Source organism: Eurosta solidaginis, chromosome 5, assembly GCF_040869045.1.
Source record: "Eurosta solidaginis isolate ZX-2024a chromosome 5, ASM4086904v1, whole genome shotgun sequence".
Lineage (NCBI taxonomy): Eukaryota > Metazoa > Arthropoda > Insecta > Diptera > Tephritidae > Eurosta > Eurosta solidaginis.
Window position 1 is genome coordinate 72972866 of NC_090323.1, and position 15278 is coordinate 72988143.

At 34.2% G+C, this 15278-nt stretch overlaps 1 protein-coding gene across 1 annotated transcript; it reads right to left on the minus strand.

Moving 5' to 3' along the window:
- Nucleotides 1-375: 375 nt before the first annotated feature.
- On the minus strand, nucleotides 376-15006 carry LOC137251970 (mpv17-like protein). The gene is made up of 4 exons (XM_067787052.1): nucleotides 14671-15006; nucleotides 12541-12629; nucleotides 2008-2120; nucleotides 376-885 (listed from the first exon to the last, which is right to left on the minus strand). Exons 1-4 carry the CDS (start codon nucleotides 14824-14826, stop codon nucleotides 638-640), a joined length of 606 nt encoding a protein of 201 aa, XP_067643153.1. The 5' UTR covers nucleotides 14827-15006; the 3' UTR covers nucleotides 376-637.
- Nucleotides 15007-15278: the final 272 nt, after the last annotated feature.

A 15278-nucleotide genomic window follows, 5' to 3' on the forward strand; every position in this document is an offset into this window, starting at 1 on the left:
TATTTTTTTTATTCATTAAAAATAAAGTGCACTCCTTCAAACTCAACAAAAGAAATAAACAAACTTGAAATTTTTAAAATGGCAGAAGGACTGCACAAAGCAAGTCCGCTTCCTCCTTCCGCTCCGCTTTCCTCCTCACCGCTTTCATTCTACCAACGAGTAGCGAGTTCTGGTAACAAATTATGTCTTCCTTAAACAAAACGTCAATACAAGCATACCGTACTCGATACTGGGCTAGTTGTAGAATATTTACAGCTTTTGGTCTTATTTTAGTCATCAAAAAGGGATCGGAAAGTCTCAGTTTTGCTAGTGAAATTGACAGGCATACTTACCGTCTGAAGTTTTGCGAAGAATTGATTAATGTTGAGAGTAAAATGCGTTTAATGTTGAAGTATTTTTATTTAACTAAGTCATTTGATATTAGGTATTCGTTGCATATTTTTCGAACAAGACTTGATTTAAAATATTTTTAATTTTTAATGCAAGCAGAGCTTAATTATCTAGTTATTTTTCGACTCTCTTAATGTTTGCTTTTACTAAAATAAATAAAAACGAAATAAAATATTTCGCACATGAACTAACGAAATTAAGCCTCTTTTCACATGTTTATAAGTTCATTTTAATCCGACTTTCCCAGTTAGTGAGCGCTCATATTCACTTCCTCCTCTGTTTTCAGTTCATTTCTTTGTCTTTTGATCCAGCACAGTATATTAACCCACAAAAAGCCACAAATTCCCATGTAAATGATACGAAATCTTGGTGGCACCAACACAAAATTCACAGTTTGTGCAGGCAGCCAAAACATACAGGAACGTGCAAATGTTGGCATGAACTTCTCGCGTAATTCCTTAAAGGGGTCTTCAGCGCGTTCCATAATAGCCATACCTGAAATTCTCGAATATTAATATCTTTTACCAAAAGATTTGGCATTTTTCGCCAGATTTGTTGTTATAAGTACTATGCTAATTGCAAACTGATCAAAAAGTGCATTTATCAGGTAAAGTAGGAAATTTTAAACATGATTAGCTCCATTGGGGCGAATCTTTCTATTTCATTAAAAGCAAAAAATGTACTCATACGCCTTATAAAAAAATTTACATTAACCCCATTGACATTTTTACACGTCACCAAAAAAACACGACTTATCTCCAAAAATATAGAATATTTCTGTGCGCTTTTGCAATAACTAAGTTTTCTATATTTTAGTTTGCCGCGAATTGCTGAAATATCATTGTTTAAATGCATGAAGAAAATTACATCACATACCCAAACAAGAGTTCGTGAATTAGATAAGTAAAAGTAATGTTAACAAAGACCTTAGTGGCCAAATTTTGAAATATGCTCTTTTAGTGCTTCCAATTAGAGATTACACTCTAGAAGTGGAACTTTTTCTATGAAAAAAAATCCGCATCTATAAAATTTGTTCATATTTACCGATTATCGAGGGGAAAAATGTATATGGGAAATCTACTTATTTATATAATTAACGATTATAGACAGATTTTTCATTTTGGTTTTTATTTCCCAGACATTCTTACATAAAGGTAAAAATACCAAGTGTTTCAGCTGCTGCATTCAATGCGTTATTTTCACACTTTCTCAAATTGGGTTTGGAGTTGTGTAGCAGATAGAGTAGTCGATATAATTCCTTTCAGCTTAAAAGTTTTGTTCAGGCATGCTTAACCAACGAAACGATATCATTTCGTTACGATAATTAACGTCTGGTTTTGTTTTATTAGTTCAATATAATTTTATTTCGAACATGCATGGTCTGCCGAACCGACCTACATGAAGTTATTAAGTGCCTAACATGCCTAAAAGTAGACTTCAAGTTTGCGAAAAAAGTTTGTATGGAGAACATATCGCGAACGTAATAAAGTCGAAAAAGGAATAGGTACATATCTGCATATAATCGCAAAGAGAGCCCTCGTTTCTTGTCGTTTTTTATCTATACACTTTTCTGGAACTGTAGTCTTCAATTTATGTACTTGGCAATAAATGACCTACCTGTATAGAAAACGGTCAGCAAGTAAGGCGTTAACACAAATTGATCGATAGCCAGTTTCTTAACGATGATCCGTCTGGCAGTCCCCGGAAATGTGCCATCCAACCATTTGTACCTAGTTTCGATTTTAAGAAAAACATAAAATTTAAGCATTTTCTTGGTAGAATAAGAATTTACAACTAAAATCACTAAGCAGTGCGTAGCCAGTTAATATGTGCACGAATTTCCTATAGCTTTATCCATGCACCACGGAAGCTGCATTCTTGAGGTTTCTACAATGTTTTAAATAATGCATATAAATTAGGGCGGGTCAATTTGTAGTGACCCAAAAAACTAGCAGATACATATCGCGATATGACTATTTGGGCCTATAACATTGTTGCGAAAATCCACGAAATTTGGCTTTCTCATAATGCAATTTCAATTAAATAGCCTCCAATTTTCAGCGTTGAAATTCCTGTACAGCATATATCGATTTTATTCCATATAGGCAAAAAAATGGTTATTTTAAAACTCCAGATGAACATTTTTGCAGTTTTCAGTACAGCTGTCCTAAAAAATGAGTCATATTTTAAAAAAATAGGTAAAAAACTTGCTGACTTCAAACTTATTTTAGACTTATGGTTTTTTGGTCAAAAATGATTGAAATCGCCCTAATTACCATTATCGTGATGAGCCTTTGATGCAAAAAAAATTTATCCACCCTACTATACATACATATATTTAGAGCTGTATTTCAATATTATATAATGCATATATATAAGTGTAAGACGTTCATGTGCATTTTAACATTTGCGTTATCTTTTGCAAATTTTATTTACATAAGTATACTTCTGTTTTATGATTGTATAAATTTAAGATTGCACAAGAAAATAATGAATAAAAATGAATGAATGAATGATTAGTTTTATAAAAGAAGCCTGAGCTTATGATGAAAAGTTTTGTTGAGCAATCTAGACAACTTCGCAGTTGGTGTTTCTTGTCGCTTTTACAAACGGGCATACAGAAAATTATTTCGCTTTTCCCTTTTCCAGTAATTGTGTTTGCAGCCGATCTATCTGGTTAGGGCTGGATGATTATCGTCTGCTTAGCTCCAAGAAGACTCCTAAGGAGTAATCCTTATACTCGAAGGATTGCTCTATGTTTATAGTCACCATATGCAGTGCCGTGTCTACCGACTTGCCTTTAGTGTACACATGTTGTTTTTTTGACCACAGTTTTTCATCCGTGTTGAGCTTTTTATACCCATATATCAGCCTCTCAAAGGTTTGAGCAGAAATGATGTAAGCTAAAGCATCTGTAGCCTTTGGGATACATATGACTGATCTTCTCCGTCTTTGGTGAGAAAACGACACGTGCAGTTTTCTAATAGTTGAGTACATGATTCAGTCTTATGCACCCATCCAATATTGTTTTAAGCCATCCCACGGTCGCTCTACTCGAGATTTGTATCACGGCAGGGAATATACCATATGGGCGCGACGACTTAAAATTAGAAACCATCTTTACTGCCCATTCGATCTTGGTATCAATCACCAAGGCAGGCACTACCCACTCCAGGACCGAAGTGTTTTTGCCCCTAAGGTAGTGTTCGATATTCCAAGCATGCAGATTTAATGTGAAAAATCTTTAGGCGCATGTTAAATCGATATATACATATAGTCTATATGCAGTAGTGTGTACGGTGTGGTCACTGGACGTTATGCGCAATCGACTGGGCGATTCTTTTCTTTCATACAAACTATACAAAAACAAGTGCACATTTTGAAACTCGCACTTACTGAAGCTATTGCCAGGGACATTTGGGAATCATTTCGGAATGGTTTTGGTGACTTCCTCAGGATCCCCCCAGGGAAATGTGGGGCTAATTTCGGGATTTTTCTGGGAATCTTCCCGGGTCTTCGGAATGACTTGGAGGACTCTCTTGGGGTCTTGCTGGGTCATTTAAGCGTCATATCGGGGTGATTTTGGGGACTCTATCGCACTCCGTCGGGTCCTACTGTAGTAGTTTGAGGATGACATTTTGATTCCCTTGCGGTCCTACCGTGGTCAATTGGGAAACCTTTCGAGTTGATTTGGGGCACTCTCTTGGGGTCCACCGGGGGTCATTTGGGCGTTATTTCGGGATGGTTTTGGCACTCCTCGGGATCTTTTCGGTGTCATTTCGAGGTGCCTTCGAAGGCACATTCGTGGTCTTCCTGGAATTATTTTGGGACTCTCGGAATCCTCCCGGGGTCAGTTCAGAATCATTTGGAGATCACTCAGGGTCGTTTGGGGGCTATTTAGGGATGACTTGCAGGGACCTTCCAGGGTTATTTTCAGGGTCATTTGGAGGTCACTTCGAGTTCGTTTGGGGGTAATTTCAAGATAGCTTTGGGGAATTTCTCGGCATCATTCGAGGTCGATTCTGAAGCTCTCTCCGGGTTCTCCCAAGTTAATTTGGGAGTCATTTCGGGATGATTTTGGGGAATAACTCCGGATCCTACCGGTTTCATTTGGGGATCATTTGGAAAACAAAATCATCATATTTTATTTTATCACTATGCCATATTTCATTTCTATCGTCATCTGCTCTTTCCTGCATATTAATTTTAGAAAATAGTGTCGAAAGGTATATTGTCACATGTTACATAGTGTTATTCATTCTCGCGTCCGTTGTCGTATCTTGGCATATACATATGTATGTATAAAACGATTTAAAATGACATTTCAGGTATTGTAAATCTACGAATCTTTTACCTTCAATCTCTCGTTTAAAGATAGTAAAATTTCAATTAAACTTCGCTATGTTGTGGATATTTTCACAAGCATTGAAAAATCACTTCCACGAACCGCATTATACATAATATGTCGGGCTATCTTAATAGATAGGTCGTAACTTAAGAGTTTTGTTAAGACGTATCTCAGACATTTTGTTAATAAGGGCGTATCTGAGCGAAGTCGTTAATCAAGGCGTATCTCAGAAACCAGTTAAAGAGGTTGTAACTGAAAAAAATATTTTTTTTGTCAAAACCACTTCGGGTTTATTTCAAATTCGCTATAGTCATAAATTGGTAAATCAGAATGAAGATTCATATGTTTTTTATGGTACTGTTTGGCATTTGAAGGCTTTAACATTATGAAAAAGAATTAAAATAAGTTTAGTTCATATCTCTCCTGTAAAAAAAATTGTATTTCAATTACAACCTTTTTAATCGGCATCCTGAGGCACGCCTTTAACAACGATTTCGTTGAGACACGGCCTTACTAATCGAATGTCTGAGATACGTCCTTTTTAACAAAACTTAAGTTCCGACCTTTCTATTATGATAAGTCAATATGGTCATATATAAATAATTAAATGTTTAATATCCCTAAAATTTTTGTGTAACCAAGCATTGTTTTAACGCTCTTCAAACATAATATAATGTATGAAGTGCGCTGCTTATGTTCCATTTAATCCAGGTTTAAGTGCGCAAATGTCGCGTCCGTAACATTGGAATTGCCCAAATAATTACAGCGACTGCATGAAGAGTTCTAAACACCAACTCATTTAAATACGTTAAATAGGCATGTTAACTAACATTTTAGAATCAGGTAAACTTTATAGCAAATAAAAAGCTCTGGGTGCCTTAAGCTTTAACTAAAAGCAAGTTTTGCTAGTTGTTGGCGATTGATGAAAAGCTGAATCAGTCAAGTAGTACGGGTCAATGTTGCCAGGTGATGAAAAAAAAGGTTGGAAAAAGCTATATTTTGAAAAAAAGCAGCTAAAAAAGGCCAGAAATTTTTTTGGTTAATTTATTAAATTTTTTTTTAAATTTTAGTTTACACATTTGAAAATAAAAACTTATAAACATAACTTCTTGTTTCAAAACATATCAGGCACATTTTCCTTGACTAGCACATGGAATTACTTTAAATGATTGCATATGTGTACAAACAAAAAAAAAATATTACAAACTAATTATTTATATAAAATATTCCCCGTCTGAAGAATCAGAAGAGCTTAGGTCTGCGTATAAAGTTTGGCTTTTTACCATAGATATGAGATCATCGGTAATTCAAAATCATTACAACATTTAGATAAGCGTTTTAACGAGCATCTAATATTAAGCAGCGCATTAAACACTTTAATTTTTAGTTTGTTCCTTAATTTAGTTTTCAGAATTTTCATGGCACTAAAAATTCTTTCAGCCTCCGCGTTACTGAGTGGTAATACTAAAAAACTAAATATGAATTAGACAAGTTCTAAAAAAGGAGGTTCGTTTAATGCATTTTTATGTTCTCGGACTTCCGACCAAAATTCCATGGTGGGGTGTACATTTTTCCATTGTATAGTTATAAGTTTTCGCCACTGCAGCTCTATTAATGCTATTTGACTTGAAGAATAACTACACTTCTCTTTTTCAAAGTAAGAAAATACATCTGGCTTTGAAACTTTCAACGAATTTTCAGCAGAAAAAGAATTAATCTTTTGTAGAGAACTCATATTATTAGGTATTAGGTGTTCACAGGAACTATTCAAATTATTTTATTTTAGAAATTATTAAAAATACATTCGGAGTAAAAAAGGCTAGAAAAAAGTCACGAAGCTAAACCCAAAATTTCGAGTCTAAAGGCAAAAACAAAAGCCTAAATCTAGCCTCGAAAAGGCTAACCTGGCAACACTGGTACGGGTTTAACTCTGAGAACAAATAACAAAGTGCGCTTATAATTTCGTCTAGAGAGTTGAGTGCGGTGAGAGAAAAGCAGTTTAAATTTATAAACAAAAACACGTGTAGCAATATTTGCCGTATCTATGATAAGAATTACATCAACGTCGTAAAACATTTGTATGAATAACGACAGAGAGTATGAGTACGAAAGACCCAAACTAAAATTAAATGATAACAACATAGGCGCTGTGATTGCAACACCAGTGAGTGCGATAGTAAATAAAACGTAAAGAGTAGAAAATGGTGCTCGAAGGCAAATTAATTTCAATTAAAACTAATAAAAGGGCGGTATGAATGAATGCAAATGTCCAAATTGAAAAAAAAGAAATCTTGTGATAAAAATGAGTAGATGTGCTTATGCAGTTACGATAAAAACAAAAAGTATATTATATATATATATAAGTAAATATGTAATATGTAAATAATGCATAACTAGAGGTATTAATAAAATGTAGCTATGTGCACGGTTACAATTTGAGCTTAAATTTTAAACCATTCGTATTAAATACGGGTACACAGCTAAAAACTTTGGAATAGTTTTCAATAGGCTATTAAGGTGGGATAGTCATATAGCCACATAAAGATCACATAAAGTCACAGGGAAACTTTATAGCATGCTTCGCGCTATTTGGTCCTCACAACACTTCTCCTACATAGAATTCGACTTTTACTGCCCAAAACATATCGTATGCCGTCAGTATTATATAGTTTTCGCAAATTGTAGTTTTGCGTGTAAGCAAAAGTTAAGGGTACTCTTTAATAATATTGCACGGTATGTATTAGGAATCAAGACTAGGGATCATATTTCCCATCTTGCTGACTCTATTTATTCCATGCCATTTGATAAGCTTCTCCAGTTTCGAATACCTATACTTCTGCATAAAAATACTACACCAAAGAACCAAAGTATCTGTACCAAAGAGTAACTGCAACGAAATCTGTGAGAAACTTGAAACTTATCTCAGCTAGATACAATACAACGACGTCTGAAAGATAGTTCATGGTGCAAGCGGTAGGACTTTGAAATTCTCTTCCACAAAACTTAGTATCGATTGTTACCATGAACACATTAGCGTTGCCAAATGTCCCGTATTGGCCGGGACATCCCGTATTTTTCACAAATTTTAAAGTGTCCCGCCGGGAAATGCTATGTCCCGACGTTTTCACAATATCAAAATTAATAAATTATAATCTGCTAGGAAACATGGCCATATTTGCGGCTTCGATTGTATTCGGGTCATTAGCATATTGCATGCAACTCTGTAAAGAAGAAAGGCCCCTATTATGAGCATTTTTCCATCTTCGATCTTCCCTGGCTATCGAACATCGAAAATGGATTAAAAATTGGTATTATGACATCTAATCTCTGTCGAAATTTTCGTTGTGTATCTAATTTTGAAGCGAATAGAAATTTGTTGTCGACGCTGTATCGAATTAGAAGAGAATTGTTTGAAATGTAAGTTTTTTGTGTTTATGCTCTACTTTTTGCTACCTAATAGTAATTTCAAACTATTTGTATTAATCGTATATAGTTTAGGATGCTTTATTTTTATTAAAATTATTATCCACACAAAAATTATTTAAAAGCAAATTTTATATTTTCATGATGCAAAATTGAATAATAATGAAATTTTTTGAAAATAGTAAAATCAATATTGAAAATTAAAATATTGTAAAACATATTAAAATTATAAAGTTCAAAGTAACATAATAACAAAGTTAAATAAAAATAATTAAGTCAATATAACTTAAGAACCCTACGTATAGGTGAATACAAAACAACTGCTTGGAAGACTAATTTTATAAATTGGAAAAAATCCGTTTATAACAAAACGAACTTACAGAAAGGAACAGGTGGAAAAAATTCCGAGTGTATTCTCGTACCCGATGCAAAGTTGAGACAATCCCTAGCGCAAAATCTGAGAATTGTTGCCAAAATGGTTGGAATAGACTTGGCTCTTGTGCATTGTTGCAGTCATTCATCTTTACTGGATAGCAAGTCCATGAACGCTTCTATGGCCATTATGAAGTTTAGTTTTTAACACATGTAACAACATGTTCAGAAAGTTACAGTGTTTGGAAAGCTACAATTACGCGTTAAAATTCATTCGTTTTATACTTCTGGCTACTTCCAGTACTTAAGCTTTTTTCTTAATAATAAATAATTCTGCTTTTATTTTACTTGACAGATGATGGGAATGTGCTTTTCTGAACGGTTGAATTTATCGAATGAGTGTCATAATACCGAATGAAAATTCGTTCGATCAGCTCTTTCGACCACAGCCGAAGATCGAATTTGTTCATAATAGGGGCCAAATATTCCCTACTGTTAGAAAGTATAGTTTATTGAGTAATGAATAAAATAAATAAATAATTGAGAAACATACGCAAAATACAATGTAATACTGATAATATATAAGAAAATGTTTGTTACAAAGTATATCATAATTCGTACTCTAACAGTAAGATGCTACAGCTGCAATGGAATTGGACATATTGCAAAGAATTGGCGCAAAGAAAAATCAAAAAATATCGGTGAGGAAAACAAAAATATGAAAGACCATTCCGATTTTGTTTCTGGTTTTGTTGAGGAGAATAGCTGGTACATTGATAGTGGTGCTTCTGCTCATATGACTAGACGATCTGATTGGTTAAATAATTATACAACCTATATTTGTAAAGAGGAAATAAAGCTGGCAAATAACAAAACGACTAAAGCTATTGGCCAAGGAAGTATGCGGCTTAACACGTCAAGCAAGGGTTTCGTTTGTTGATATCGGAAAAGTTCTACATGTTCCAGAACTTGCAACTAATCTTCTTTCAGTCAGCGAGATGGTTTTTAAGGGAAACAAAGTGGTTTTTGATGACAATGGCTATACAATTTTAAATAAAAAAGGGAAAGTTGTAGGCGTAGCTGAAAAGGTAAATGGTATGTATAAGCTTCAATGTACAACATGGCGCATTAATAACGCAATGACAGCAAAAGCTACGGCCTCGTACGAATTATGGCCCAAGCGCCTTGGACATCTAAATTCCAACGCAATCGGTTTATTAAGAAGCGGCATGGTTCATGGCGTTGATTTCACATCAGAAAAAATTCCTGGTGTATGTATTCCGTGTGCGAAGGCGAAGCAGCGAAGAAGTGTTTTTCCGAAAGAAGGTCATTGGACAAACGAAAAGTTATCATTGGTACATAGCGATTTATGTGGTCCAATGGAAATAGCATCATTCATTGGGAGCAAATATTTTATGACGCTTGTTGATGATTTCACGAGGAAGGTTTTCGTTAGGTTCATCAAATCCAAATCAGATGTAACACAAGTTTTCAAGGAGTTCAAGATGTTAACTGAAAACCAAACAGGGTGCAGAATTAAATTTCTCAGAACTGATAATGGTAAGGAGTATTTGAGCAACGAACTGAGCGAAGAATTAAAGAGAACAGGTATTCAACATCAAACTACCGTTGCATACAACCCTGAGCAAAATGGGGTTGCGGAGCGGATGAATCGGACGCTGGTGGAGAAGGCTAAATCTATGTTGGCACAAGGGAATTTACCGAAGCAATTTTGGGCTGAGGCTGTCAACACTGCTGCGTATTTGGTTAACAGATCTCCACATACTATTCTGGCTTGTACCCCGGGAGAACTATGGCAAGGTAAGAAACCTGACTTATCAAATTTGAAAGTTTTTGGCTGTCTTGCTCTTGTTCATATTCCTAAACAGAAACACCAGAAGTGGGACTATAAGCCAGAAGAGCAAATTTTTATTGGATATGCAGAAGACTCTAAAGGATATAGAGTTATGAATCCAATTACAAAGAAAGTTGATGCCAGCCGAGATGTAATTTTTTATGAAGAAACTTTCCATCACGGTGAAGGGAGTCGAATTCTAAGTTGGATTCGAATTCCTATGGAAAATACTGTCGTCGTCCAATCAAGAGGAGTTTTCTGAAGGAACAGTTGAAACCGAAATGAATTGTGAACAACCTTTTGCTGAAGAATCTTTTTCATCTGCCTTCGGTGATGATAATGAAGTGGGGGATGAGCAGGTGAGCATTAACGTCAAGGAGAATGATAATGAAGTGGTGGATGAGCAGCTAAGAAATCAGACAGAAAGATTTAGTCCAAATAAGCAAGTTCAACTTCGACGTTCAGACAGATTGAGACAAAAGTATAACTCTGTCTGTTTAGTTGGTACTAATGTGGGGACGATGGTCCATTGACAATTGAAGAAGCTTTAACATGTCCCGAGAAAGAGTTTTGGCTGGAAGCAATGCAGAGTGAACTGAACTCCTTAGAAGAAAATAAAACATGGGTTCTCGTTGATCTTCCTGTGGGTAAAAAGACAATTAAATGTAAATGGGACCAAGCAGAATGAAATTGGCGGAGTTCGGTATAAGGCTACATTGGTGGTAAAGGGTTGTAGTCAACGCAATGGCGTAGATTACACGGAAACATATGTATTCCCCGGTAGTTCGATATACTTCAATTAGACTTTTACTAGCGCTTGCTGTAAAATACAATATGAAAATCGAACAGATGGACGCAATCACAGCGTTTTTGCAAAGTGGTTTACGCGAAGAAGTTTATATGGAGCAACCGAATTTCCTGAACAAAAAACAGCTGACAAAGGTTTGCAAATTACTCAATAAACTATACTTTCTAACACCTACTGTGGTTCTAAATATTGTCAATGTTTGATCGCACACCTAAATATTCATTTTGCATGGGAAGTGTTGTGTTTTAAAATAACCTTAGTAAAATTAATCCATAGAATATTGAATTCGCACTAAACACAGTAAACGTATTAATTGTTAGCCTGTTTCATACAAATATTTGTTATAAATAAATGAGTTTAGAAAGTTTAATTCTATCTAAAAATTATTTCGCCGAAATGAGCAACCCATGCAAATATATAGGTGTTTCTTATTTTTCAAATATCCCGGGAAATTTTTAAAAATCAAAATTATTGGCTCAAATTTGACCTTTGTCCCGGGAATCCGAAATAAAAATCTGGCAACCCTAGAACACATTTAAGCGTGAGCTACAGAAATATTTTAGCTCGTAAACTACCCAAACTACTTTTCTTTTAAATTTGATAATTTTTTGTCTACACAATTAATTGTTAAACTATTGTTTAAGTAAATAAAGTTATTTTGTTTTTATATAAAAATTGTAATATTATTGAAATTATAATCTGAAGTGACTAACACTAATTGAATCGAGAATAAGTAAATAAATAAATATATTGAAAACCTCCTCCTTTACTACCTTTTTTTAATTTCATACGGTTCAAATTTTTAACTTATTTGAACAATTGGGCATTTCACAAGATGGTCGTATTCATGTATATGTACATAAAACTTGATTAAAGCATAGCACATACGGTGAATAAGAGACTTGTGTTTTGCCTAAATAAGTCTAAAATCTTTAAAAGTTTTAAATATCTAAATAGAATGGATTCCATTTCACAGCATTATGCAATATACATATTTTAAGTGTTGTGATTTGTTTTTTTATACAGGTGTGATAACTCTGAGGGTAAAGCACTTGGCACCGCCGACTAGATTCTTATTAATTTTTTTTTCAACTGCAAGGGTGGTTTTTTTAGTTTAAAACCGAAACTTAGCTGTGAGCACAGATATTCATGAAAACCGTTATAATCTAAATTTTAAAACAAATTTGGTTTGCTCATATACATATGTATGTAGTACAAAAAAGTTCCAAATTTAGGCTCAAACTTTGAACTATTTGGTTATGTAGAAAATTTCCAACTTGTCAATGAATAATATAAATAAACAAATAAATAATTGAAGGAAATTGAAATAATTATCAAACAAACCACGCATAGAGTGATGGAGCGTATACGGCTGTGCCCATCACGGCATACCGACCTATTATGGCATAATCGATATCCGCATTGTTCTCCGGCTGTATGCAAAGAAAAAGTGTTGTGTATATTTATATATGTAAGTGTATGTATGTGTGTGTTTGGGGAAATTCAATATCGATGTTTTATAAAATTGGTACTTCATTGTAGAAGTTTTTAAATTTTGGTTTTCTTTGGAGTATTCACGAAGTCTTGGTTATAAGGTTGACTTTTTTGGCGATTACCAGAGCTCGGATTTCTATGCAAATTGAATATGTAAAATATATATATAAATAAGTAGGCCAGAAAAGCGTAAAATGTATGCCCGTAATAAGAATTCGTGAGTACCATGCAAATTGTAGGTCTATGATTTAGGCCATTGTGGATAAAAGAAGTGTGATATCTTATCCATCAACTGCCTGACAGGATGTTCAACTTTTTAGCATTTTGACAGGACATTCAATACGGCGGGCCATACGGCCGGCTATCTTCAGCGGGTGATAGAAAGAGATACAGGATGAAGCCACAATAAAAAAAAAAAAATTAAGCCACAATAGTCACTTTAAAAATCAGGTGATCCATTCTATTTGTAATTTTGACGTCTATGCCGAAGATAACACACTTGTCTTATCCATAATGATTAAGGCCATTTGCGAAACTATGTATTTCTTGACCAGCTAAGGGGTGAGATGGGAATCTATTAGGAACAATTTCGTATTCATTAGTAATCTTTTCGGATTATCTTTGTCATCATTCTGCATCGAATTCAAAACCTCGAAAGTTCGAGTCGAAACGTAATGTTGTAGGAACTAGTTCGCATACCTGCGGGGCCATTTCGAATTTGGACTATTTCCGAATTATTTCGTAAATGCTTTGAAACTTTTATGGGAACTATGCCGGCAATAGTTAAGGACTATTTCGTGACTTTTTGAGAAGATCTCCATTAGCTCGTTTTCGTTATAACCGATATCGACGAGTTATCCGTAGTATCGCTACCAACATCGAGTTATCGGTTTGTTATTGGATTGTTGTTGTTGAGTCATCGGGTCGTTATTGGTTTGTTATCGGCTTATTATAGAGTGGCTATAGATTTATAATTGACTTGATAAATTATTTTCAGCATATGTTTAATAACAAACCAATGAGTCGTCGATAAAGTTGCTATATATAACAAACCGATGAAACTTTGATAGCTCGTCGGTAATAAACTGATAAATTCAAATCGATAGCGCGTCGATAACAAATGTCATTAACACAACACTACTCGTATCATACTCAATTATTGACAACTGAATGACAACAAAAAGCAAACTTATCAGTAGTTATGTTCTGTGTATACTTAATATATATGCAAAAATTTCCAGAGTATGCAAATTTTCAAAACATATGAGGGATGTGTTAATCTTTCAAACAAAAATATGCATTTGCATACGAACCGGTGAATCTGGTGATAACCATTTGCAAAAAGAAAATAAGAAAAAGAGAATACCAAAAAAAAATAAGAAGAAATGTACTATATATCCACTAAGTTTAAAATATTAATTTTTCATACTTTGGCAAATAATTAAAGTGAAATAACACTTCTGTGTTTTACCAATTATTCCCAACTTTTGACGATTTCCCTGGACATAAATTAATCGCAGTTTAAATAGTTTCTAACAATTTTTTGTACTTTATAGTAAAAAACACAATACATATATACTTCTTTAATCTACCGGCATTCGATATCAGCAGTCGACAATAAGGGATAACTTTTGTTCATCTAGAATCTCAATCCATCCCACTGTGCGCCTCCTTTTTCACCTAAGCCGGTAAAATTTTAATTTTGAATCAAATTTTTCTTTCGTCACATTAGGTTGATAGTGCGAAAAAACGTTAGTTTTAGGCTTACATTTTTAACCGTGTACCATTACATAAATAAGTTAAGAGGACCTGTTATTACAACAGTGGTAATCTATAGGCACTTAGGTTTTGAAATTTATTTGGACTGAGTGGTCTTTTTAAATAGGGACTTCTTCGAGTTCTAAAAATAAGTTTTACAATGTTGAGAAAATCTATAATGTACATTTAGAAAACAACACCAACAATAAAACATTTATTTACCAGCACACGCTTAACCAAATATTGTTGAGAATACTCCGCGCCGACATATAAGCTGCCGTAGATGACGCTGTTGGCGAGAAAAGGATGCCGACGGAAAAGTCCACGCACACCATTAACAAAAGTCGTCATGTTTCTGTTTCTAAATGTTAATTGCATGTATCCTTGTACAATAATGTAACGACTGATTGTATATCTACTAAAATTTTATATCACCAAATTATATACGTATTATTTTCAAGTCACTATTCGTCAGCTTCTCATTCTGTACTTTTACGAAACCAATTTATTTTACCACCCAAAAATGGAAAACCAAAAGCAACCAAGAAACGCTGAACACGAAAAGCATTGTAAATTTTACCAAGTAGCGCAACTAACAGCTGATCGGTGAAAATTCGCACATTCACACGCACAGTTCTCGACTCAGTTTCAAAAACAAACTTTAGATTATTTAACTCAAATACTAAAGTGAGACAATCCTTACGAATTTATGTATATAGAATATATAAGGCGTTTTTGTTGTTATTAAAACAATAGTTTTATTTTTATTAAAGCTTTTATGATTTTTTTTTTTAACTTTGAAAAGACTCCGAACACCATTCTTTCATTAT

Bases quoted from the DNA above. Each gene is read 5' to 3' on its own strand.
- LOC137251970 (XM_067787052.1), bottom strand. From the start codon at position 14,826: ATGCAATTAACATTTAGAAACAGAAACATGACGACTTTTGTTAATGGT. The intron at 12,630-14,670 runs GTAAATAAATGT...CTTTGCATACAG, and splicing joins ATTTGGTTAAGCGTGTGCTG to CCGGAGAACAATGCGGATAT. The intron at 2,121-12,540 runs GTTTGTTTGATA...AATCGAAACTAG, and splicing joins GCTCCATCACTCTATGCGTG to GTACAAATGGTTGGATGGCA.